The 26,852-nt window shown below is 45.9% G+C and overlaps 2 protein-coding genes across 2 annotated transcripts in view; both read right to left on the bottom strand.

Moving 5' to 3' along the window:
- The window catches only part of SYNJ1 (synaptojanin 1), a 70,854-nt gene extending 70,601 nt beyond the window's left edge, over positions 1–253 (bottom strand). The window contains exon 1 of the mRNA XM_075263440.1: positions 173–253. The gene's annotated coding sequence lies outside the window, so the exon portion shown is untranslated. The remainder of the gene's footprint in view (positions 1–172) is intronic.
- An 8,394-nt stretch (positions 254–8,647) lies between these two features.
- PAXBP1 (PAX3 and PAX7 binding protein 1) overlaps positions 8,648–26,852 on the bottom strand; it is a 29,314-nt gene continuing 11,109 nt past the window's right edge. The window contains exons 7-18 of the mRNA XM_075263462.1: positions 25,172–25,361; positions 22,473–22,596; positions 19,771–19,873; positions 18,450–18,565; positions 18,156–18,355; positions 17,661–17,805; positions 15,392–15,513; positions 14,630–14,706; positions 13,315–13,381; positions 13,030–13,176; positions 11,583–11,737; positions 8,648–9,088 (exon numbers count right to left, since the gene is read on the bottom strand). Coding sequence (XP_075119563.1) covers positions 8,971–9,088; positions 11,583–11,737; positions 13,030–13,176; positions 13,315–13,381; positions 14,630–14,706; positions 15,392–15,513; positions 17,661–17,805; positions 18,156–18,355; positions 18,450–18,565; positions 19,771–19,873; positions 22,473–22,596; positions 25,172–25,361 — 1,564 coding nt within the window. The 3' untranslated portion in view covers positions 8,648–8,970. The remainder of the gene's footprint in view (positions 9,089–11,582; positions 11,738–13,029; positions 13,177–13,314; positions 13,382–14,629; positions 14,707–15,391; positions 15,514–17,660; positions 17,806–18,155; positions 18,356–18,449; positions 18,566–19,770; positions 19,874–22,472; positions 22,597–25,171; positions 25,362–26,852) is intronic.

The raw sequence follows: 26,852 nt of genomic DNA, 5'->3' as shown, positions 1-26,852 counted from the left end.
GGCAGGCTGTCACGACATAGGTCAGGGCGCCGGGTGAAGGGGCCTGCTATTCCCCCGGCCTGATAGTACATGGGCAGACATGACAGCTGTCAGACGGGTACATGGCGTGGAGAGCGGGTGTATGGAGGTGACAGAGCCGAGACGGCGGAGATGCTGACGGCTATGTACATACCGCTGCCCGGAGGAGACGTCCTCTGCTCCCAGCGATCACCGCGCACTGACGGCTCCTCTGCCGCGGGAGTGCGCTCGCAAGGTAACAGACGCAGGGGACGCGCTTACCCCGCCCTGACCACGCCCCGGTCCGAACCCTAAATACGCCCCTCGTCCAGTTCTAGGCGATCGCAAGAACCCTGTCCCGCCCACCTACCGTGCTAGCCACGCCCTACGTTGGCAAGACGTCATGTAGCATTGGCCGCCATATTTAATATGGTCATGGGGTGATCGTGGGTGCGCCGGATAAGGAACTACATGATATATGTTATAAGCAGAATCCTGCTGGTCATAATAATATAACACATAGGAACTCTATAGAGCTGGGGAAGGTTATTTAGGATGAGCAGTGTGCCGTTTAGTTGAGGACAATGGGGCAGATAGCAACCAATCACAAGGCAGCTTTCATTTTCTTAGGAGCAGAATGCAAAATGGAAGCTGCGCTGTGATTGGTTGCCATGGCCAACTAGGATAACTTTGCTTTTAGACTATTTTAATAAATGCGCCACAATTAGGCTCCATTCACACGACCGTATGCGTTTTTCGGCTGTGAACGTCTGTTTTAATCTATTCCGTGTTTGCTTGTCCATCCTTTCTGACGGAGTGACATCCATTTTAATGTATACAGTATATACTGTATATTACATTAGTCATCAATTTCATTAACGGAATCAGAACTCGCCGAAGCGCCATCGCCAATGCCCATCTTATATTGATGACCCATTTTAAGGCTATTCCAAGCATAGGTCATCCATGTCAGAAGGGTGGCGGCCTGACATCCAGCGTCCCCACCAATCAGTTGTTCTCAGCAGCAGGAAGCAGACAGCGCCGGTCTCTGCGTAGTGGCAGAACTGATTCACTACAGCTTAGCTGTCATTCATGTGAGCTGATCTGCAGTACCTGGTCAGGCCACTACATAGAGAATGGAGCTGTCTGCTTCCTGCTCCATTCTCTGCGTATCAGCTGTTGAGAACAGCGGATCATTGGAGAATAATGGGTGTCAGACCCCCACCAACCGATCTAATCTATAACCTATCCATAGATCATCAATCTGTGAACTGTCGGGGTTCGGTATGTGCATTTTGAGGAAAGAAAACAAAAAGGTTGGGAGTTAACAATCTTTTTATGTCCTATTTCAGAGGGGGGAGGCTCCTGCTGCAGTCAGTTATTAAACTGCCAGACATAGGATGAGGAAGAGGGAAAATAGGGTCTTAGGGTGCATGCACACTACGTAACGCCGGGCGTGTATGAGAGCCGTACACGCCGGCGTTACAGCAGGGCTGCCGAACACTTCCCATTCACTTCAATGGGAGCGCTCGTAACAGCGGCGTTTACGAGCGCTCCCATTGAAGTGAATGGGAAGTGCTCGGCAGCCCTGCTGTAACGCCGGCGTGTACGGCTCTCATACACGCCCGGCGTTACGTAGTGTGCATGCACCCTAAGGGTTAATTCATTGATCAATCTATAATGGTAGGGATACGATCAGATATCCCCATTAGACTACGGGGCAAATTTATTAAGACTGACATTTCGTACACTTGCCTTAATAAAGGTCCCAACTGGTTCAGGGAATCAGAGATTCATCATAAATCTCATGGACATTCCTGCACCAAAATGACTGCAGCTTCCGATGCCCGTCCAGTAGACAATAGCTCAGCTCCCATTGAAGTCCTCAGAAGCTTTCTGGTCTTGGCCCCATATTGTTTACAGGTACTGGAAGTGGCTCTGTACAGCTGATCAGTCTGGGGGCCGGGTGTCAGCCTCCACCGATCAGGTATTTATGGCGTATCCTGTTTTTCTATTTCCTTAACGATCCTTTTGATAAAGATTAGAAGAATTTTCCCCCACAAGCAAGTTGGGCACTTCATAGTGGCTAACTTGAGGAGCAGTGCAAACCGACCGACTGCCCAGAGCCCCTGCCCCCTACATCACCCATTCTAACCTGAGCACTGGTTGGGCTGTATGTGCACCACTCCATTGATTTCATTGGGAGTGTCTGAGATAGACAAATGCTGCACCAGATGTTATCTACTCCGACATCTGCCATTGAGAGACAGTCAGAGGACCCCATACACATTATAGCTGTTCAATCCCAAATAAATTGTCAGGTCTAATACACATGTTATGCTTATGGACACATTCAGTCTTAGGGCTCGTTCACACGGGGCGGATTTTGGCGCCGAATCCACATCATAATCCGTCCCCTCACAATAAAGGTTTATGTAGACCGCTAGCTTAATTTTTTCCAACATGCCGCTCACGGAATAAAGAAACGAGCTGCCCTTTCTTCAGGCGGATTCCGCAGCTGATTTGGCCCCGGCGTCCGCCTCGTGGCAGCACCCGTTCATTTGGGCCTACTCCGGACCAGAGTGCCACGACTGTCGGAAGATACGACAGGTGTATTTTGGTCCTATTCTGCCGAAGCTTCCTGCGTCCAACTTAGGTTCAAAATACGCCCCCCTTGCCCCGTGTGAACTAGGCCTTAGACCTCAATCTACTTTTTTGATTGTGGATTATAAAAAAAACAAACAAACCCAAAAACTCTGTTCTGCACAGATGAAATGCAGTAAATTTTGGGACTCTTGTCTATAATAGGCTAGGCCGGGGTGCCCAATACGTCGATTGCGATCTACCAGTCAATCGCAAAGGAAGTATGGGTCGATCACGTGACATAAAAAAAAATAGATGTCAGCCTATCAGACATCCTCACTATTAGACTGCTCCCCGCATCCGCCAGGTCTGCACAGGTGACGTTCTGTGGCAGCCAAAAGCGTTCATTCCAGAACCAGGCTGAGAGCGCAGACATGTTCCTAACGCTCCGCCGCTGAGACACACAGGACAGAAGCAGCAGCTACGGGTATGACGCGCTCCCCGTTCTCCAGTCTGACACGGAAACTCGGCGGGGCTGACAATGCTGCGGCCCAGGCCCCGTCCACACAGCAGACCGCACCCATAGTGGGTAGTAGATCATTTTGACTTGGTCATTTTATAAGTAGCGCGCATGCTGATAAAGTGTGAGCACCCCTGGTCAAGGCGCAAGTCATGGTTTACGGTATACGGACTGGGAGCTGTTCAAGACTCTATGGGCCTTCTCTGGCAATATCTTGACACTTGACTCTGGCTTCTTCATAAGGACCATTTTTGCGGTCTGTGCACTCTTTGCCTTGGTTGTTATTCCCCCATATCTTACAATGCCCATGTCTCCACAGTATTTTTCTTTTGTTGTATAAAATACATTCAGAAAACCCATCTAAAAAAAACAAAAATTACCTAAGAAATAAATTTGTCATTTTAAGAACTTTTCAAAAATATACAGATGATGTAAAGCTCGGTCTTGGTACAAGATCTAACACAATTTACTGTACACAAAACAGGAACCCAAAGCCATAGGGGCAGGATAAGACACGGCAGCTCCAGACCTGTCACCTACACATATAGTAAAGGCCACGCTGCTCTAAGCAGAATTCATTGGACATTTCTATGGATAAAGATGTCATATTTCTATTATACATGATTTTCAGCAGTTCTCTAAAGGGAGACCACAAGATAAATGATGGATATTTAACGTGTGGTTGATGCGGCTATGTCGATAGCATGTACAGACATCTACTGTAAGGTTGGGTTCATACTATCGATATTTGAAGTGTAACTCCCATTTTATTTTGCTGTCGTGTTAGGGTGTTGTGAACATTTTTGTAATATACTTTATTAACCTATCTAACTTTCCTTTTAATAGAAAACAGGCTGTAACATTCCTATTAGCAATGCCCTTGTACTCAATGTAGTACATAGAGCTGTAGAACTTACCAAAGGGGGGGATGGCACAGCAAATGACTGTATCTCTGGTTTTATACCACCTAGAAAATGGTTGTGATATCACGAGGAAGGAGAGAGAGAGAGAGAGGAAGGAGAGAGAGAGAGGAAGGAGAGAGAGAGGAAGGAGAGAGAGAGAGAGAGGAAGGAGAGAGAGAGAGGAAGGAGAGAAAGAGAGAGAGAGGAAGGAGAGAGAGAGAGAGGAAGGAGAGAGAGAGAGAGAGAGAGAGAGAGGAGAGAGAGAGAGAGAGGAAGGAGAGAGAGAGAGAGAGAGAGAGAGTGAGAGGAAGGAGAGAGAGAGTGAGAGAGAGGAAGGAGAGAGAGAGAGAGAGGAAGGAGAGAGAGAGAGAGAGGAAGGAGAGAGAGAGAGAGGAAGGAGAGAAAGAGAGAGAGAGGAAGGAGAGAGAGAGGAAGGAGAGAAAGAGAGAGAGAGGAAGGAGAGAGAGAGGAAGGAGAGAGAGAGAGGAAGGAGAGAGAGAGAGAGGAAGAGAGAGAGAGGAAGGAGAGAGAGAGAGAGGAGAGAGAGAGAGGAGAGAGAGAGTGAGAGGAAGGAGAGAGAGAGTGAGAGAGAGGAAGGAGAGAGAGAGAGAGAGAGAGGAAGGAGAGAGAGAGAGAGGAAGGAGAGAGAGAGGAAGGAGAGAAAGAGAGAGAGAGGAAGGAGAGAGAGAGGAAGGAGAGAGAGAGAGAGGAAGGAGAGAGAGAGAGGAAGGAGAGAAAGAGAGAGAGGAAGGAGAGAGAGAGGAAGGAGAGAGAGAGAGAGGAGAGAGAGAGAGGAGAGAGAGAGTGAGAGGAAGGAGAGAGAGAGAGAGAGAGAGAGGAAGGAGAGAGAGAGAGAGAGAGAGGAAGGAGAGAGAGAGAGAGGAAGGAGAGAGAGAGAGAGAGAGGAAGGAGAGAGAGAGAGAGAGAGAGAGAGAGAGAGGAAGGAGAGAGAGAGAGAGGAAGGAGAGAGAGAGGAAGGAGAGAGAGAGAGAGGAAGGAGAGAGAGAGAGTGAGAGAGAGGAAGGAGAGAGAGAGTGAGAGAGAGGAAGGAGAGAGAGAGTGAGAGAGAGGAAGGAGAGAGAGAGAGAGAGAGAGAGAGGAAGGAGAGAGAGAGAGAGAGAGGAAGGAGAGAGAGAGAGAGGAAGGAGAGAGAGAGAGAGAGAGGAAGGAGAGAGAGAGAGAGAGAGAGAGAGAGAGGAAGAGAGAGAGAGAGAGAGGAAGGAGAGAGAGAGGAAGGAGAGAGAGAGAGAGGAAGGAGAGAGAGGAAGGAGAGAGAGGAAGGAGAGAGAGAGGAAGGAGAGAGAGAGGAAGGAGAGAGAGAGAGAGATGTGATTTTCTATAAAGTATGAATTGCTGAATATTAAGTGCAAATTCAGCACTGTGATCATTTCAGATTTTGTTATAGCGAGTACTTTCTTGTGATACCAGAACCATTTTTCTAGGTGGTATGGAACCAGAGATACGGCCATTTGAAGTGACATCATTTGGTGAAAGCTTCAGCATATTTATAATAAAACTATGCACGGACTTTCCTTAGTAACAGCTCAGTTAGAGGGTTGCCATGGACAAAGTCTCAGCCTGTTTTATAAGAAAAAGGAAGTTAGATAGGATAATAAAGTAGATTACAAAAATGGTCACTCAACACCCCGACACAATAGCAGAAAAAAAAAAAGTGAGTTACACTTTGTCCATGTTGCCGTATTTTGCTGTAGAGGTAATGCCTCTTGGGAATCTGTCAGTGCGCCCCCTTATAAAATAGAAGCAAATATGGCCACTGAGCTAAGGCTATGTATGTAATAGAACTGTGAATAAGACCTTATAGATATAGATGGCCTGGATTTATAAAATGGTCGCATGTAGATTTCATTGTGTATTCGGCTTTAAAGGAAATGTTACAATGAACTCAGGTTTCACATAATATTCTCTTCTGGGTCATTGTAACCAAAGTGGGTTGTCCGTGCCCCAAAAATGAATAAAAAATAGAATTGTGGCAGGTCCCATTACCCACAGGAGTCCATTTCACTTCAGCCACCTGCTCATTATACGTTATGCTTCATCTGTTCTTATTTTACGGCTTCAGATCAGATTACTAGTTTTCCATAGTGTCTTAAAGGGATTCCCCAGGGAGTGTTTAAAGAGGACCTTTCATGTTTGGGGCACAGGCAGTTCTATATATTGCTGGAAAGCTGACAGCGTGCTGAATTCAGTGCACTGTCGGCTTTCCCGATCTGTGCCCCGGGTAAAGAGCTATCGGTCCCGTAGCTCTTTACAGTCAGAAGGGAGTTCCTGACAGTCTGTCAGGGGCGTCCTTCTTCCCAGCAGCGCCTATTGCACTGTACAGTGTGAGCGGGGAGGAACGCCCCCTCCCCTCCTAATAGTGATCGTCTATGGACAAGCACTGTGAGCAGAGGGAGGGGAGGGTTCCTCCCCGCTCACACTGTACAGCGCAAGGACAGTCCTGACAGACTGTCAGGAACACCCTTCTGACTGTAAAGAGCTACAGTACCAGGACCGATAGCTCTTTACCCGGGGCACAGATCGGGAAAGCCGACAGTGCGCTGAATTCAGCGCACTGTCGGCTTTCCAGCAGTATATAGAACTGCCTGTGCCCCAAACCATGAAAGGTCCTCTTTAAGTACTTACTTACTCCAGGGCCTGTTCTGTCCACAGGTCTCATGATCAGATCCATCACCTCCCTCCTCTCCTGTGTCTTAAGGGACCGTCAGACTGCTTAAAAATCTGGCATTTAGTCTAGTTTAACTTTGTCTTAATGTCCAACAAAATTTCGGTGCTGTTTTGCATATTAAGCCCCACCCCTTACACAAACCCCACCTCTTAAAAAGCCCCACCCACCAGACAATGCACAGAATGCCTACAAATGTCAGAAATGTGGTGTAAAACACGGATGACCGGAGCAAATCACAGCAGAATTTTTGCACATTGTAGTGGCTGCATTCAGAGCACTGAAAAGTAACGCACAATAGAAATAAAGTTTATGCTACAAATCTTATTCGCTTAGCAAAAACTTTATTGAAAAAAACAAAACAAAACGTAATTGCTCTGATGGCCCATCTCTTTAATAAGCTTGTCTTGTACAAATATACCCCGTAATGAATTGATATGCTTTATAGGCACATATAGGCATCCTTCTGTACATTGACTGGTGAGGTTGCTATGAGATGGCGCTTGTAGGAAAGGAGCGGGTACTTGGTAATTAATGGAAATACATTTAATAAATTACAATCCTTACATAGCAGTACATTGAGGAACAACAAGCTCCGCACCAATTGCAAGGCCATTCTGCAAGGGAATAGCGACCATTTAGGCTAGGAATTTGCAGTTATGGTCACCAACGTTGGAAACCATGTGATCGCTGAAAGGAGACAAACTACTTCCCCCAATAAGGGAACACCGAGCTTGCAGTAATTCACTTTTTCCAACCAACTCCCCTGGAACCCGAACCTCAAGGGCTTTAATATTGAAGACCTCAACTACAAATAAAACATTGTTGGGGCCGGGGGGGGTCTGTCGTAACGGATCAGCTAATTGAAGGCGGATCATCACTCCAGAGCTCCATGGCCTTCATTCAGATGATCAGTCAGGGTGTAGAAAGGAGGAATCCCATCAATCTAATACTGATGGCCTATTCTCAGGATAGGTCTTTAATATTAAAGGGGATGTCCAGGGAGTTTAAAGGGATCCTATCATTGGATACCCTTTTTTCCTAGCACGTAGGAATAGCCTTAAGATAGACAGACCTTTAGACATCTTCTCCGCGCTGCCATTCGGTAGAAATCCCAGTTTTCTTCGGTATGCAAATGAGTTCTTTTGCAGCACTAGGGGCGGTCCTCACTGTTCAAACAGCACTGGGGGCGTCCCTAATGGTGCAAGAGAAATCTCCAGCGCCGCCTTTATCTTCTTTTCTGGAATGGCTTCTCCAAGTCTTCTTCCGGCACTGGCTTCAATCTTTAGGTGCAGCCATAAGAAAATGTTCTTGTGGTCACTTACACAGTAAGCTGGTGTAAGCAGCCATTTTCTTGTGGCCATAGGCATACGCAGTCGGCTCTGCATGAGGCCTAGAAGTTTGAAGCCAACCGCCGGAAGAAGGAGTGGTGAAGACTAGAGATGAGCGAGTACTGTTCGGATCAGCCGATCCGAACAGCACGCTCGCATAGAAATGAATGGACGTAGCCGGCACGCGGGGGGTTAAGCGGCCGGCCGACGTCAAAGCGGAAGTACCAGGTACATCCATTCATTTCTATGGAGCGTGCTGTTCGGAACGGCTGATCCGAACAGTACTCGCTCATCTCTAGTGAAGACCCGTTCCTGAAGAAGATGGAGGAGACGTTGCAGAGTTCTCTCGCAGCATTGGGAACACCCCCAGTGCTGCAAGAGAATTCATTTGCATATCATCGGAAAACGGGATTTTAACCGAACGGTGGGGCAAAGAAGACATCTAAAGGTAGAAGAAAAGCCTTTCTTAAGGATATTCCATTGTGTAAGGGAGAAAAAAAAAAAAAAAAAAAAAAGGTTTTTAATGGTAGAATCCCTCAAACTATCTGTGAATATAGGAGAGTAAAGAAGACACAAAGTGACCTATGAAACGGGGTGAATCCAATCATGTGACCCCGGGTTAATAAATCCTTTGAAGTTTAGGAAATACCTTTTTGAACATATGGGAACAGACCCCACAGGTCTCTAAAAGCTTCACATTAAAGAAAACATCTCATAAGATGCCACTGAGTGCTTACAATTCCTCCAGACATAATAGGCATCTTCACACCCTGGCAGCAGAGCTTACAAGTCGTCTGGTTATTATATACATAGGACCGGGACAATATATTAGAGTTCATTCATTTTATGTCGACTGTTACATTAAAAACAAAACAATTTATACAGCTTTAGTTTTTACAGATTATGTACAAAGCAAACAGGTATGGGGTGAGCGGCACGAGACCCCCCTCAATTTTATTTCCCATCAGATGTAGCTTTGACATCCTTCACGTTGTAATCGTTTGCGACAGACACTGCGTTTTCCAGGGAGTGGATACTCGCCAGCAATTTCACTATCTGTCGGATTTGGTCTCTGGGAAGTGAAAAATAGAAAATAAATTAGAAGGGAAAAACACGAGAAAAGGTAGAGAGAATACAAAATCTTAAAAAGTCAGAGCGAGCCTACAAAGTAGAACAAATGCACAACGATATGGCTGCAAAATGGATAAATACAAAAAGAAATAAATAAAAAAAATAAAAATAAAAAAACTTACAGGGGAACTCTGGTAGAGGGCAATAAAACATTGGCAAACTTCAGAATGAAGTTATCTGCATTAATGCTATAGTCATTATCTATGTATAGAAACTTGAGGTTCTTAGCACTTATCTGCCCCAGTTGGATCAAAATATGTGGCATCAGTTTAATAAAAATGTACTAATATATATACTCGAGTATAAGCCGACCCGAATATAAGCCGAGGCCCCTAATTTTACCACAAAAAACTGGGAAAACTTATTGACTCGAGTATAAGCTGAGAGGGGAAATGCAGCAGCTACTGGAAAATTTTGGGGTACAGTAGACGCTGGGGAAGGGGAGGGGGTGTTTTGGTTGTCTGTCTGCCCCTTCCCTGAGCTTGAGGACTGGGTTTTTCCCCCCCCCCACTTGGAATTTAGCCTGGCTGAATATAGGGTCTCTGCAGTGCTCCTATTAACCCTTTCCCGATGGAATAGGAGCACTGCAGATACCCTATATTTAGCCTGGCTGTATTCAGGCTGAATTCCAAGTGGGTTGGGGGGGGGGGGGACCCAGTCTCAGGGAAGGGGCAGTTAGACAACTTTTTTTTTCCCTCTGCAGCATTTACTGTACAGGAAAAATATTTTTATAGATTTGTAGAGCGGGCGTTTTTGGACCCAGGGATATCTAACGTGTATGTGTTTCACAGTATCAGTTTTATATGTGTTCTAGGGAAAGGGGGCGATTTTAAATACTTATTTTTTAATTTTTTTTTTTTTTTTTTTGCATTTATTAGACCCCCTAGGGGGTCTTGAACCCCAGGGGGTCTGATCACTAATGTAATGCATTGCAAAACATCGTCATTTCTTTTGCAGGCTGAATAGAGCAACCTTCAAAAGAAAAGCACTGCAAGCCGGGGAGCCTTTACAGGAGTGCAGAGGGGCGGACCTGAAGGAGAATCTCAGCTGCCAGACCTGAAGGAGAACTGCGGCCGGCCGCCGGCAGGAGCGCTGAGGGGAATCCCTGGCAGAAGCGGAGGGCGGACCTGAAGGAGGACCTCAGCTGCCAAGGATTCCCCTCAGCGCTTCTGCCGCCGGCAGTTCCTCTTCAGGTCCGGCGGCCGAGGTTCTCCTTCAGGTCCGCCCCTCTGCGGCAGGGGATCCTCTAGGGGCATGGCGGCACCTGCCGCTTCCCCACTGCGGCGCCTGATGATGGAGGTGAGGGGTGGATCACCGGACCGGGACATCACCGGAGAGCATCTCCACTGTAACCCTTACAGCGGAGATGTCAGCGCTCATGCCTGCAATCTCTGGTGTCGGTTGCCATTGAGACCGCTCTGGAGCAGAGCGGCGCCATTATAGTTACAGACCCGACATCCAGACACTGAGGCGGGTGCCGGGCTGCAGCATCGCCATGCTCCTGGCAGGAGAGTGGCAATGCTGTTCATTTCAAACTGCAGAAATACTTACAGGGTCTGCGTTTTGGGCCTCCTACCTGAAGTACCGTAAGTACTTCTGCAGTTTGAAATGAACAGCATTGCCACTCTCCTGCCAGGAGCATGGCGATGCTGCGGCCCGGCACCCACCCCGGTGTCTGTATGCCGGGTCCGGATCTGTAACTATAAATATTGCTGAATTACCGTAATGACCCGAGGCGTACTTTTTCAGAACAAAAACTGTGCTGAAAAACTCGGCTTATACTCGAGTATATACACATACACACAATAAATAGTGACCATATCAGTAATGCAGACTAACCTTCACATAATTGCATATGTCTTGGCGCCCTCTACAGGGAGCGGCTGTATTTTTTCTTTTAGGTTTGTCAGAAAACGTAAGAAGTGACACCAGGGATGAAAACCCTATTGGGACCGAGCTGCAGTACCAGGCACAGCCAGTTGTATGGATCAGTTGCTGTGGAGGTTCATACATAATGCGGGGACCCAAATCAGGCAAGCTAAAGGGGTTTCCTGAAAATGTAACCTTATTGACACACAGGATAAAGTAATAAGTGTCCGACCACTGAGACCTCTCCCACCAATCACAAGAGTACCCCGTCCACCACTTGGATATTGGGGTGGCGATAAAGAAATAGTGCTGGCACTGCGACAGTCATGATAAAAGGGGTTCAAAAGTGCCCCTGCATCCACATGACCCGCGCTTCATTCACTTCTATGGAGACCGCAATCTCCAGCAGCCCCATAGAAGTGAATGGCGCACCTCATATACAAGTAACTACACTATCACGTCAGGGCGCAGCAGGACTGCCAGGATCCCGTTCTCATGATCTCACAAGTCCCTTATCCTGTGGCTAGGGAATAAGTGTCTTTAATTGCAAGACCTCTTAAACTCACCTGGCATTTCGCTTCTCCATATCTGAACAGCCGATATTCTGCCTGTAGATGACACCGGCCAGATGTGTGAGATAGCGAGCAAAGTTTTCGAGTTGTGGAATGGTTTTACCTCCTTTAAGGTTTGAGAACCATTGCTTTGGAAAACAAGTAATAACCTGGAATATAAATTTTAAAAAATTCACAAAAATGCAGATTTAAAGTTAAAAAAAAACCCACAAAAAACCCCCCCGAATCCTGCAACAATTATGTATTAGGTACAGAATAGGAGCCATCCTGAGTACTAATACACATGGGAGAGTGCACAATATGAATACACTGGGAACTACTGACATTAATCTTAGGATCAAACTATCTTATAGAGAGTCAGATCAGAAGAGTATACATGTCTACTGACACAGGCATTTCTAGCAGTGACTTATGTCCTCCATACACATTGGACTATAGATCATTTTCAGTAGATCACAGCTAAGGTGTATGTACAGCTCTAGTATTTCTACGATTTTTAAAAAAGGGGGTTTCTGGTCTCAGCACATTTTTGATACTGATGACCTGTCCGACACCTGGATCCCGCCAGGTCTGCTGGTCCAGATATTGGAAGCTACCACAGTTTATGGACAATACAAGTAGCTACTATTGAAGTAAAAGGTGCAGGCCTGCTCTATAGCCATGGCATTGGCGAACAACAGTTCTGTTACTACTTGAATAGGAGCAGAGCTGCGTCCCCTTCCTTCCCAATGCTGTAGGTTCCAAAACCCAGATGAGAAGATCTGTGTGGTGCCCAGTAGAGATGAGCGAACACTGTTCGGGTCAGCCGATCCGAACAGCACACTCCCATAGAAATGAATGGAAGCACCTGGCACGAAGACTTTGCCGGCGGCCAGCCGCTTAACCCCCCACGTGCCGGCCGCTTCCATTCATTTTTATGGGAGCGTGCTGTTTGGAACGGCTGTTCCGAACAGTGTTCGCACATTTCTAGTGCCCAGGTGTCAGACCCTCACAGATCAGAGAGTGATGATCTATATTGTGGACAGGTCAGCAGTACCAAAAATGCATTTGGGCTGGAAAACCTTATTTAAAGGGGTTGTCCAGGAATTGGACAACGCAAGGATGAGGAAGATGATGGAAAAAACAAACCATACTGTCCCCTGGCATGTGCTATCAAGTCACTGCTGGCAGTTCAGTGCCGTACGTGACCGCTGAGGCCCCTGGTTTCATTGTTATGGTCGCTGTATGGCCTAGGAGTTCACGTGCGATGCAGGACTTCCACAAGCAGCTTCAAAGCACACACTGGAGGATACCAGACCACCGGAGACTGGCAAGATTTTTTGTTTTGTTTTTTTTATATGTTAAAACCTGCCTCAGCCTCCTCCATCAGTTGGCCAATTCCTGAACAACCCCTTTAAGTACCCGTACGTCTGCATATTGTACAGTGTAGGATTCTACTCACACTTTGCGCTTTCTTAATACTGTCTTCTCCATTTTCGTTATTTTGAAAAGCCATAAGGATATATCTGTTTAACAGACCGTCTATGGCCAGCTCCTGTAAGCTCTTATTAGAAAGGACTCCATACCACTTCAAGAAGTTTCCTAATAACTGCGACAAAAAAAAGCGAATACATATCAGGATTTCATTACATTTAAAAAAAAAAAAAAAAGGGCATTGCACACAAGTTACTGGCTTTTCTAAGCATCAGCTCTGCTTCCCTCTTATACCACATACTGTCACGCTTACCTTTACAGAAGACCAGAACTGGCGCTGGAAGAACACGCAGGGGGCAGAGTTCTTATTCTCAATGACACTACAAATAAATACACAGAACATAATTGGGTGAGGTACGTAGAAATCATTTCCCCTATGTCTATCTTTCTACCTACATATATATCATAGCTGTACAGAGCCTGTTGCCTTGACTTTTCTGCATACGGTCATCATGTACTGATACAAGGTTCCTGGAGGTTGTCCAGGATATACAGTTTTCCGCAAGAAGGAAGGGGAAGGTGGAAAAACCCCCAAAACCTACAGTCACTAGAGATGAGCGAACACTATTTGAAACAGCTGTTTCGAATAGCACGCTCCCACAGAAATGAATGGATGTAGACCGCACAAAAGGGGGGGGGGGGGTGTTAAGCGGCCGGCTGCCGCTTCATTACTATGCGAGCGTGCTATTCGAAACTGCTGTTTCGAATAGTGTTCGCTCATCTCTAATAGTCACCTGTCCCCAATGCAGGCTGGTCCTGCTCCAGCAGAAGTCCTCGCTGCACATGACCACTGAGCAGCCTAAGGAACGGAAATGGGACGTCACAGGCAACGCTCTAAGAGACGTTACGTTCCTTATATCCATGTTGCCGATTGGCCTCAGCGGTCACGTGCAGAGAGGACATCCACTGGAACAAGCCCCTGGTGCCACAGGACTGGATAGTGCTGGGAGTCAGAAGAACCAAGGACAGGTGATTATTTTTATTTTATTTTCCAACTTCCCTGGCCTCCTTGAAGAAAACTGTATATGCTGGACGACCCCTGCAAAGCTGTGTGGCCTCAGAAGTTATCAGTGAATAGGGGAAAGCACAGTCCCAGACCTCGCGCACTCCGCTCCGGATTAGACACAAATGAATGGACCTAGTCGGGAGGAGGGAGTGTCTTCAGGCGCATGTCGCGAGACAAATCCACATGAAAGAATGAGCATGTCGCTTCTATTTTCCAGGAGCCGGAACAAACCGCTCCTGGAAAAAGAACTGACTGGCTCCCATTCATTTCAATGGGAGCCGTCTTTTTGGTCAGGATTTTGAGGCGGATACGGCCTGACCAAAAAAATCCTGTGTGATCTTAGCCTAAGAGGAGCAACACAGAACACTTGGGAAGTAGACATTAACCTCTTCATTGCCCTAGACCAGTGTATCCCAACCTTTTCAGACTCACAGCACCCCTACCCCTGGAACCGCTTATATATGAGAGAATGTGAGTAGCCCCGACATTGGTGAAATTATAAAATTTTTCCCTGCACTTGGATACCATCTTATCAGAGACAAATACATTATTAACTACTTACTTTTTCGGATAAAGGGGCATAAAAACATCATCGTCCAGCGTTTGTCTCATTCTCATTAGCAGTGCTTTCAATAGTGCCTGAGAAACAAAACACGCCACTAAGATTCATATACGTATACGCACAAACACGAAGATACAATACTAAAATAATCAAAGGGGCCAAAGCTGAGTGGAAACACTGGAATCTGTTACAAGAGCCATAATGGAAGGTGTTCCAGGAATCAATAGTCTAGTTTTAGGATAGATCATCAATTTCAGATGAGTGGTGGTCTGACTCTTGGTACCCCCACTGATCAGCTGGCTGAGCAGCCTGTTCATTGTTTACCATGCACAGCACAGTACATTTTGCAGTGGTCGCTCCTGGTATTGCAGCTCAGTCCTGTCAGGTAAACCATACGGGGTATGTTAGCAGTCAGACACGCACTAATCTGATACAGATGACCTATCCTAAGGCTTGTTAGTCCCTCAAAACTCCCATAAAAATGTAATCTTGTGATATAGCGTACTTCACCAGTAAAATCTATGGGCCCTTTGAGTATTCCACAGAACCCGAAATAATCTGAAAAGAACCAATTCCTTTCCATGACACAGGGAACCCGATCAGACTCCTAGTAGGATTATATACGAGCAGCCTGAGGGTATCGCTGTGCGCCATTCACTCAAGTAGAAAGCAATATAATGCCGGCTCCAGTAAGCAACACGTTGTTTAATATCCCTGCTGTGTAGCAGAGAGCAGAATGTTCTGGAACAGACTGATTTATACCTCTGTGTTCTTGTTGTCTGAATTTACGACAGTTGGGTATCCGTTAATAAGCTTCTGAAACACCGCTGCGAGCCGGCTGGTCTGCGTCGAAGAGAAAGGGTCCCACACGCTCTCTGCGATAACTGTGGAAACAAGAAGCAAGACCATAAGAAATTATTGGATTCAGACTCTGTTCACCTCTTGTTATGTCACTGGGATTGTATATGATAATATGTGCGTGTCGGAGGCGCTTTCAGGGACTCGCACGTTAAGGTCATATCCTTAAGATAGGTCATCAATATGTGATCAGTTTGGATCAGACAAGGAAGCGGCCACAGCATTTGAGTAAGTGCTGCAGGGTTTTCACAGAATACCAAGCAGAGTTAGTTAGGGCTAGTTCACAGGGGGGCAAGGAGGCGGATTTTGACAGATTTCACCTCAAAATCCACCTCCATACAACGGCGGAAAAAAGAAGCGAGCTGCCCTTTCTTCAGGTGGATTCCGCACGGCGGCAGCAACCTCGGAAGTTGGCCCATTCATTTGAGCAGACTCCGGAGGGGGAAGCCACGACGTCCGTGGCAGGTGGGTTTTGACCCGAGAGTGACGCAGCTCCCAGCGTCACTCTTGGTGCCAAAATCTATCCCACGGTCTGAACTAGCCCTTAGCATAGCGTAGGGGCTGAGCCTGGTTACAACACTTGAATGGGACTGAGCTGCTGCTGTAACATGTGACCGATGAACATAATGAGGCTGCAGCACTGGGGCTTCTTCAAACATTTGGTCCGTGGGGTCCAAGGTGTCTGACGCCACCAATCACATTGTTATGATGCATCCGAAGGTTAGCACATCCACATGCAAGGCCCAGAAAGAAAAAAAAAAATGGACCTGATAAAAGACTGACATGAACAAAACCCAACAGATCCAATTGATTATAAAGCAAAGGCTCCGCATTGCAGCAACACAGTTTTTGTTGCCGATTTTGTTCTTTTTTTGGGGGCCAAAGCCAGGAATGGATTAAGAATAACTTTTTATATATTTCCCATTCCTTTTGTAGCCAATTTTTTTTTACTTTGGCTCAAAAAAAAATGCATTATTTTAAAGGAGCTCGGTCAGCAAAATTTTGCTGTATGAGCCCCACATATGCGTGAATAGCCTTTAAAAAGACTATTTAGACACCGCAAATGTTATTTTAACAACCCCCCCCCCCCCTTATTAAAATAAAAACATATATGTAAATCATACCTTACCGTGGGCGGTCATGCACGGTCCGACGTCATCTTGCTGTCACACCTTCCTCTTCTTTCTTCTTCCAGTGACGCCGTCCTGTCCTCGTTCTTCCCCGCTTTGATCTTCTGTTCTTCCGGCAGGTTGTGTTCAAATCCTGCGCGTGCACAGTTGCGCTCTCTTCGGAGCACTACTACGCACGTGCGGCACCATTTTTGTTGTAGTTCTAAGATCCCCTTAGAACTGCGCAAGCGTACTGCGCATGCGCAGTATACTCACAAACTTCTTCATTCCAGAAGAGAAGAAGATGAAGGCGGGAAAGAGAGAGGACAGGAGGGCGTCACTAGAAAAAGAAAGAAAAAGGCGTGACAGCAAGATGACGTCGGACAGTGCACGAACGCCCAGCGTGCATGTCAAGGTATGATTTACATATATGGTTTTATTTTAAAACAGGTGGGCGGGGTTTCACTTGCTCTGCTATGTTTGCAGTCAGTAATGAGGGATTGGTTGTAAATGCATTACCACAGTATAAAGCTTATGTAGCAGAGCTGGATTTGAGTCAGCTTGCATTACATATAGAGGTAACAGACTCCTTATCTCAGCCAAATTCAATTAAACCAGAATCAGAAATGCCAGAGCTCTCACCTCCCCTATCTGAGGAGCTCCGTTATTTGTCAGACTTACACAGCTCAGAGCTGCTGCTGAGCACTCAACACCTCCATTCCCCCCCCCCCCCCCCCCAAGAGCAGGGAGCTAGTCACTTGGGAATCCCATGACCATAGAAACTGAGTGTAAACAATGAAGTGAATAAATTAAGATAGCGGCCAAACACAGCAGTTTTGATAAAGCAATGCATTTAGGAAATGTGTTAAATCCACATAAATTAGCAGTATAGATAAAATGCTTTTCATGGGACAACCCCTTTAAAATACCATTAGTGGTGCCTGAATAGCCTTTTTAATTTTGCTAATACAGCCCCTTTAATAAAATCGCCAGACAAAAGAAAAACATTTGGACTTGTAGGGCTCTTCTGTGCACCGATGTCCGGAAGAGTCTGCTGGACGTACCTGCAATTTTAGGAAGGATAACCTTTTCCACTAGTGAAGGCAAAAGCAGAATATCTGCATCTTCCTTGTCAAATTCTTTCTCTTCACAGCCATAAAAGAGCAGAGACTCAAACCAGACCATGCTTTCAAAGTCACAACATTTGGGCTAAAAAGGAAAATAAAATACAATTATTTCTACAAAGTACCAAGTTACATGAATGTTTGTAACGGGGCCCCCTACCATTTAGAATAGTGTTATATTTTATGTAGCAAAGGGATCTTTGGACCACTCGGAGTCCAGGGCCTGTGACTGCTGCACCCCCTCTAGCAATGTACCTGCCTGAACCAGGTCCCCGAGTTGGGACAGTAGCTGTAATACATTAGTGCATACCCCATGGCTATGCCATAAACCTCCCAGATAGTATTACGCCCATAAACACGCCAAATATGAACGAGCCCAAACATCATTCCAGTAAAACATTCCTCCACCTGCACGTCCACAGGTTCGTAACCTACCTCCAGCGGGTTCCAAGTTAACAGCTGAAGGCGAATAAGAGGAGTTAACAATTTTGGTAAACAAAGGCCAATGTAAGCATCTTTATACGTATTATAGTAAGAGGTGCGCCACGTCTCAAACTGAAACTTGATACAATCGATAGAGTGAAAGTTCTCCAGGGTGTCTTCGAAAACTTTACTGGATTCTTTCAAGATACGATCTGAAAGACCAAAGAACCAAAGTAAATCTTCAGCACGATTCCCAGAATATCACACAATCTCGATACAAAACAGCATATAGCATAGCACACTCGCCTTTCTCCATGTTAAAGTTGGTGATGTCTGTAGAGGTCTCTTCATCATCACTAGATAGCCCTTCGAGATGTTCAGCCATCTTGCTGGAGACTTCACGAGCTTGTCGTCGCCGGGCTCTGAAATAAGGATGAAAGGTTTGTAGTTAAAGGGGTTTCTGGGATTTGACTGATGACCTGTTGATGGCTTATACTTAGGATAGGCCACGCATTGAAGACCCGTAAGAGTACTAACATATCCAGGGAAGATATATTGATTTTAGAATTTAGATTGTGAGCCCTATGTGGGTCCGTGATGGACAACCTGTGATGCGCTGCAGAATGTGTTGGTGCTATAGAAGTAAAACATATAAAGTTGGTGTGCAGTGACTAGGGTTGAGCGATTGTGTTCGGGAAAAGATCGGATTCCAATCGGCGATCGAGAAAATTTCACGTTTGCGATCGGAATTCTGAACACAATCTTTTTAGGTGGGATCGAGATCGGTACTATTTCCCACAATGCTTTGCTTAGCCTTCACACTGAGTATACGCTCCGCTCATTCTGAGTGGAGTGTATACTCAGTGTGAAGGCTCCGCTGCGGTTCCATAGGAATGAATGGAAGCAGCCGGCACACAGCCTTAACCCCCTGCGCGCCGGCTGCCTCCATTCATTCTAATGGGAGACTAAACTGACATCTCTAGTAGCTACTTACCTGCAGAGATGGCTGCTCCGATGCCCGGTGTTCTCCTTCTTCGCCTCGCTACCGCCACCTCCCAGGTTAGTGTTTAAAGAGCTAGGAAGGCGGGGCTTGTGGCTTAGGAGAGTGTGGGTGGGGAGACGTGACATCTCCCCTCCCAGTACCTGCCCACACTCTCCTAATCTGGGAGGCAGGGAGGCAAGAAGAGCAGCGTGGAGCGGCAGTGAGGCGAAGAAGCACACCGGGCACCGGAGCAGCCATATCTGCAGGTAAGTGGATACCAGGGAAGACTAAGTAGCCAGAGGATTTAAAAAAAAAAAATCCTCTGGCTACTTAGTGATTCACTACACAGCGTGGATTCTAACAATTAAAGCATTCAATTGTTAGATTCCATGCTGTATAGTAAATAGGATTGCTTTTAAAATCTGATCTCCGATTAATAAAATAATCCCATTGACTTGCATTGGGATCGGAATTGGGATCGAGTTTGAATGAAAAATGATCGGAAATCAGATTTTAAAATCGATCCTGAAAAGTCAAGATCGGCTCAACCCTAGCAGTGCCCCTTGTAACACTGGTCTCCAATTCATGGAAGTATTGTCTATGCCAGCGTCTACTGCCTTACATAATACGGCCTTCTTTCCTTACCTTCTGGCTTCTCTCTCGGCGATCCTCCGCTGCTTGGCATGCTCCTGATAAGCTGCTCTATCCCGTCCAAATGAGTCTAAATTTGGTGCCATTACAGCTTTACCTGAGAATTCATAGAACAAAGCAGTTCAGAAACAAGTCTAAAAAGATGTCTTCACAGCCTTCATATATAACATGTAAGATCATCTAAGATTGTAAGAAGTTAGAAACAACCCTTTTCCTTGCCAATAGCTAACCAGACACTAGAAGAGTTACCATAAAGAATCAGGACGTGACATCTGCCATTTATTACAAGCTTTGCCCACCTATTGGAGAGAATTATATAGCTTTTTTTTTCTTTTTTTTTTTTTCAATCAAAAGCAGAAAAGGTTTTAATAAAAATTCCAATTGCTTGGTTTCTATGCAGACCAGCCGGAACAAACGTCTCCTGAAAAAAAAAAAAAAAAAGAAGAACTGACCGGCTCCCATTGATTTCAATGACAGCCGTCTTTTTGGTCAGGATTTTGAGGCGGATACGGCCTCAAAATCCTGACCAAAATACCCCGTGTGAACTTCCCCTAAGTCCAATTCTTCACTACTTTGTGCAAATGTACATTTAGTAAGATGACCAGAGGACAGAAAAGAGAATATGATGGGATCAGACTACACAGGATTTGGCTGTAGGCTGTTACCGCGGCTATGTATAGTCTGGAGTAGAAGCTGTGGAAGTAAAACAACCTGAAGACATTGCAAAATAGATTTTATATATTGTAAAAGGTGAACACAGCCTCAAAAGTATCGCAATAGGTGCGTCCTCCAGCTTCTGACATTGGTAATGGAGGCAATCATAGAGCATGCTGGGTAGTGCAGGCTAGGCAACCATATGACACCTATAGGCATAGACCCGATTCTAATGGAAGACTTAATACCCATGGCTCTCAAGAGGAGAATTAAGTAACACTGTATTTGGAGCAGGGAAACACTGACACTTGGTGCACCTGGTATCACCAGTAACTTCCTGTAGTCATGGCCGTGCAGCGATTTGGTCATAGATGTGAGCGACTACTGTAGTCAATCACTGGATGACTCCTCATCTTTTAGCAAGGAAGACAAGTCCTTGTGTCCAGAGAGCAGCAGCATACATGGCTCCAATGAGGTGAGGGATACAGGTCCATGATACCCAACGTATAGCTGTGCATGCTGCCTATAGAGTAGGCCGCAGCCATAACCCATCCCCCTCCTCTATCTATCTATCTATCTATCTATCTATCTATCTATCTATCTATCTATCTATCTATCTATCTATCTATCTATCGGGCTGGGCAGCCATAACCCATCCCCCTCCTCCTGCTGCTTCTATACAGAGACCTCAGGGGTCTCTAAGCAAGTCCACATTCACACACTGCAGTTTTAGCTGTGCAATTTATTTTAAGTTAAATGTGAATTCAGCATAGAAACCCAGCCTGCAGACCTGATCGGTTCAAGTGACCCTATAACCTAATGGTGTCTTCCGTTTAAGGATATACAAATGAGCTCTCTGGAGCAACAGCAAATATCGTCATTGCTCCAAAGAGCTTATCTGTACATTTAAAAAAAACTGGGATATCTCGCTAAAGAAGGCAGTGATTCACAAGGAGTAAACAATGCTTCATTCAGACCTATCTGCAGTGCTGGGGTGATATGCTGGTTCTGGTGACAGTAACCTATCTATCTGCAGGGCTGGGGTGATATGCTGGTTCTGGTGACAGTAACCTATCTATCTGCAGGGCTGGGGTGATATGCTGGGTCAGGTGACACTAACCTATCTATCTGCAGGGCTGGGGTGATATGCTGGTTCTGGTGACACTAACCTATCTATCTGCAGGGCTGGGGTGATATGCTGGTTCTGGTGACAGTAACCTATCCATCTGCAGGGCTGGGGTGATATGCTGGGTCAGGTGACACTAACCTATCTATCTGCAGGGCTGGGGTGATATGCTGGTTCTGGTGACAGTAACCTATCTATCTGCAGGGCTGGGGTGATATGCTGGTCTGGTGACACTAACCTATCTATCTGCAGGGCTGGGGTGATATGCTGGTTCTGGTGACAGTAACCTATCTATCTGCAGGGCTGGGGTGATATGCTGGTTCTGGTGACACTAACCTATCTATCTGCAGGGCTGGGGTGATATACTGGTCTGGTTTGCCACTTCAGGTCTGTACACCATATGTAACTAGTCTTCAGGTAAGTTCACAGAGCCAAATATTTCCTAGTTGAAAAATTCCATTTCAGTCTGGAATTTGGAGCTAATTTTTAATCAAATTCAGCACCAATATTTGGCAGGTGCCGTGTTCTCCAGAATGGATACTCTCTATAAAAGCTGCCAACCCAGCGACAGACAAGTGCCAATGGACACAGTACATTATACAGGAGTAGATTGTTACTGGTCCCCAGGGCTGGGGTATTTACCTGGGAGGGGGAACTATCGGAGATTATCTGCCCCATGATTTGTGTAAGCGATATTGTGCTTATTTGCTAATACATTGTACAGTCATCCATTGTGAGGCGCTACAGCAAAAGCAAAATGGCCGTGAGAATGCAGTAGCATAGCAATGCATAAAAGTCAGTGGCCCCTGTGAAAAGCGACAGTATCACATACAGCGGCATTGCAATGATCAGGCAGGTCAATATACATTTCAGGAGGTTGTTTAATGAATAATAAAAACCTTCAAGATGGACTGACTTGAATGGCTCGAAAACTCCGAAGATTCATCTTTTATATCATCTTGTCGTCTTTGGACAAGGCGGGCAGCTCGCTGTTTGTACAGCTGGTGCATTGCGGACTCGAGCTCATTTATCAGAGGAACCTGAAAGAATACAACAACATTCGTAATACCATATTTTACCCGCAAGAACAGGGGGGTGGGGAATTCCACGCAAAATGGAAGAACGTTTCCGAGAAGGGGATCAAAAACTTTCTGCCAAATAAAACAAAGCAGGAGACAAATCAATCTTAAGAAATGGAAGATGCATTGACTGATATCTGGAACCCAATATCCATGATCTCCAATATCCATGATCTCCAATGTAGCCCTCGCTGGAATTACTGATTCGGTCTATGGTAAGGACTGGCCGGGGTCACCAGTCTAAATCCTTATTCACACGTCACCGCATTAGTGTTGGCAGCAAATATCAGGATTGGTTCAGAAACACAGAAGAGGTGCAAACCTTCCCATTATAATCTCTGGGGAGTCTCCAGTCCTGTTTTTGATTTCCAAACACCCAAGTGGGAATAAAAGCCCCACCCTTTGAGCTGGGACCTCTTAATGGAAAAAGTGCACAACGCCCCATATGGTTGTGTCTAGTACTGCAACCCAATTTACTTAAAGGGGATTTCAGATTCAGTGACCTATCTTCAGGATTGATCATCAATTTTTGGTAGGGGCGAGATCCCTTTAAAGGGATGCTATCATTGGATACCCTTTTTTTCTCGATAACACGTAGGAATAGCCTTAAGAAAGGCTATTCGTCTCCTACCTTCAGATGTCTTCTCTGAGCCGCCATCTGGTAGAAATCCGGGTGGTCTTCGGCATGCAAATGAGTTCTCTGGCAGCACTGAGGGCGGTCATCAGTGTTCAAACAGCACTATAGGCGTTCCCAATGCTGAGAGAACTCTCCAGCAACGCCTCCATCTTCTTCTAGAATGGCATCTCCCTGTGTCTTCTTCCGTCCTGGGTTTTCAATTTTCTAGGCCTTGGGCAGAGCCAACTGAACATGCCCGGCCACAAGAAAATGGCCACTTACACTGTAAGCGGCCATTTTCTTGTGGCCCGGGCATGCGCAATCAGCTCTGTCCAAGGCTTAGAGAATTGAAAACCCAGGATGGAAGATGACACAATGGAGAGGGCGTTCTAGAAGAAGATGGAGGCATTGCTGGAGAGTTCTCTTGCAGCATTGGGGACGCCTATAGTGCTGTTTGAATGCTGAGGTCCGCCCCCAGTGCTGCCAGAGAACTCATTTGCATACCAAAGAAAATCCAGATTTCTACCTAACGGCGGCACGGAGAAGACATCTAAAGGTAGGAGATGAATAACCTTTCTTAAGGCTATTCCTACGTGTTAGGGAGAAAAAAAAATAGGTATCCAATAATAGGATCCCTTTAACTAAGACACTGTGGCAGTACCAAACACAGCCACACACGTATAGCATGGTTACTGCAACTCCAGGGTTTGAAACTTACTTAACCTGTATTGATCGACCATACTAATGCAACATTTGCTTTGAATACTAGGCCTTATACCAGCCATAACTTACCTGATCTAAGATTCATCACATATACAAGTTTCTAAAAACGTGCTGCTTCTAACCCTGTTTAAAACGGGCGTCTCAGAAGGAGCAAGTCAGAGAATTGTACAGTACAAGATACGGTTGTATCAACCACTGGTCGATACAGTCGCCAAATAGGCCCGGGCTCAAATATAAATATATACAAATATATTTATATAGATGGCACCTGATTAATCTTTACGCCAACCTTTAGGATTCAGGGCCTGACAAGTATAAAACTACATCTGTGTGGATAACTATCAGTAAATCCAAGTCAGGACCTACATTACTAGTCCGGGTCTCCTTTAGGTAGAACAGAACATCCATGTACACAACTAGGATGTTTGCACAACAATGCCTCAAGGCGACCGGTGGTGGTAATGTAAGTTCTGATATTGGGCCTGTTATGTATCAGGGTCCTTGATGCCCAAGCGGAGCAATGAAAATCCAGAATCAGTGTCAGACTATGTGGAATAGACCACTGGCATCTATAAGATGAAAGAAAAAAAGCAAACAAAAATACAAAACCAATCCGGTACATTAAAGGGATTTCCAAGGCTTGTTACAGATGTCCTATTCCTCAGATAACTGAAAAATCAGTGGGAGTCCAATACCAGGAACTCCCGCCGATCAGGTGTTTGAAGGGACTGTGGTGTTCAGGTGAGCGCTGCGGCCTCTTCAGACAATACCAAGCAGCTCCATACATCATATAGCGAAGTGGTGTCACAGCTCAGCCCCATTCACTTGAGTGGAACTGAGCTACAGACAGGCCACGTGACCAGTGAATTTGACATTACACGGCCTGCGGAGCGGTCACAGCACCTATGAAGTGCCAGTATGGTTTCAAACAGCTGGTCAGCAGGGACCCCAGGTCTCAGACCCCTGCCGATCCTCAATTGACAAAGCAAAACTCCCTTAAAGCCCCCTCTAGCTGATAATAGGCAACCATGATGGTTTCAGTAGCTAGCAATCTCAGTTTCAAGAAGGGGGTGTCTAAGGGGAACAGAAACTTATACTTTTCCATGTCAGCATCCACTCACATAATGGAAATGAGCAAAAGAAAACCGCTTTTTTTTTTTTGGCTTAGGTATACAGAACAAATGACTGCATTCTTACCTTTTCACGGAAACACTCAAGCAAGTCTTGGACATACCCACGCATTTCTTGCAAAAACTGATACCGTTCACCATTCCCCCCCGAGCAGCCCTCTAATCGGATAATCGCATTATCGGAGTCTTGTCGGCTTTTCTCGTGCTTGTCATACAGTTCTAGATTTGCTTTATGGATGTCCTCCATAGCGCTGAGCCTGTTGTGGCACAAAGTATAATGACAAGTGGGTATACAGCACGAGCGCAGTCACACAGCACATAGAAACGCTTGCATTTTATGAGATATGGACATTTGCATGACAAAGTAAAAAGTCCAATGAGACTTCCAAAATGGAGAAATCCTCCAGGAGTAAGTCCTGGTGTGTGGACCAAAAGGAGAAGATGACCGGCCCAGTCCTCCTTACCCTGCATACTCACAATGAATGCAGCGGACTGGTGAATATAATGCTCAAGGTGGTAGATACTATAGATATGTGGCCGAATACACGAGGGAAAAGGGCAGGGCTTTAGATGTGCAGCAATTTTTTGGTTGTAAGCTATGCCAATAGATGGGGTAACGTTAGACTAGTCAGCCTTAAGATGCCCAGATTTATCACTCCACATTACTGATATATCTGGTACTGTCTACATGACATAGTAAATCTGCCCCACCAAGTGCTCCCAACTATCTATCCAATATCGCCTACATTGTCCGCCCTACTAACGCATCTAGATCCTTGCACCAGCTGCATGCAAGGGGGCACTGCAGCATGACAAGCTCATTGTTGAGGGATCAGTTTTAGAGGAAGTGGTTATCTAAAACAGACAATCCCTTTAACTTAAAGGGATCCTATCATTGGATACCCTTTTTTCTGACTAACACGTAGGAATAGCCTTAAGAACGGCTATTCTTCTCCTACCTTTTAGATGTCTTCTCCGCGCCGCCATTCGGTAGAAATCCCGGTTTTCTTCTGTATGCAAATGAGTTCTCTCGCAGCACTGGGGGCGTCCCCCAACGCTCAAACAGCACAGGGGCGTCCCCAATGCTGCAAGAGAAATCTCCAGCGACGCCTCCATCTTCTTCCTCCCTGTGTCTTCTGTCCTGGGTTTCAATCTTCTAGGCCTCGGGCAGGGCCAACTGTGCATGCCCGGGCCACAAGAAAATGGCCGCTTACACAGTAAGTGGGTATTTTCTTGTGGTCTGGGCATGCGCAGTCGGCTCTGCCCGAGGCCTAGAAGATTGAAACCCAGGACAGAAGACACAGGGAGGAAGAACATGGAGGCGTCGCTGGAGAGTTCTCTCGCAGCATTGGGGACGCCCCCAGTGCTGTTTGAGTGTTGGGGCCCACCCCCAGTGCTGCGAGAGAACTCATTTGCATACCGAAGAAAACCTGGATTTCTACCAAATAGCGGTGTGGAGAAGACAACTAAAGGTAGAAGAATAGCCATTCTTAAGGCTATTCCTACGTGTTAGCCAGAAAAAAGGGAATCCAATGATAGGATCCCTTTAAGGGGTTGACTGACAAACACAGTGATCACACAAACAATGGTTCCCAAATCCCCCTGTTGACCACTGCTCCGTTTACTCCTAAGGGACTGATGAAGTGCTGTAAATCGCTACCAATCCCATCAAAGTAAATCAGTAACTTTCTGAAGATTCTCAGCAGTTAGACCCCAGTGATAATAGTTATACCCTGCCCACAGGACTA

The sequence above is a fragment of the Leptodactylus fuscus genome, chromosome 2 (genome assembly GCF_031893055.1).
Source record: "Leptodactylus fuscus isolate aLepFus1 chromosome 2, aLepFus1.hap2, whole genome shotgun sequence".
In the NCBI taxonomy this organism is placed as follows: Eukaryota; Metazoa; Chordata; class Amphibia; order Anura; family Leptodactylidae; genus Leptodactylus; species Leptodactylus fuscus.
This window is presented reverse-complemented; position numbering and strand designations above follow the sequence as displayed.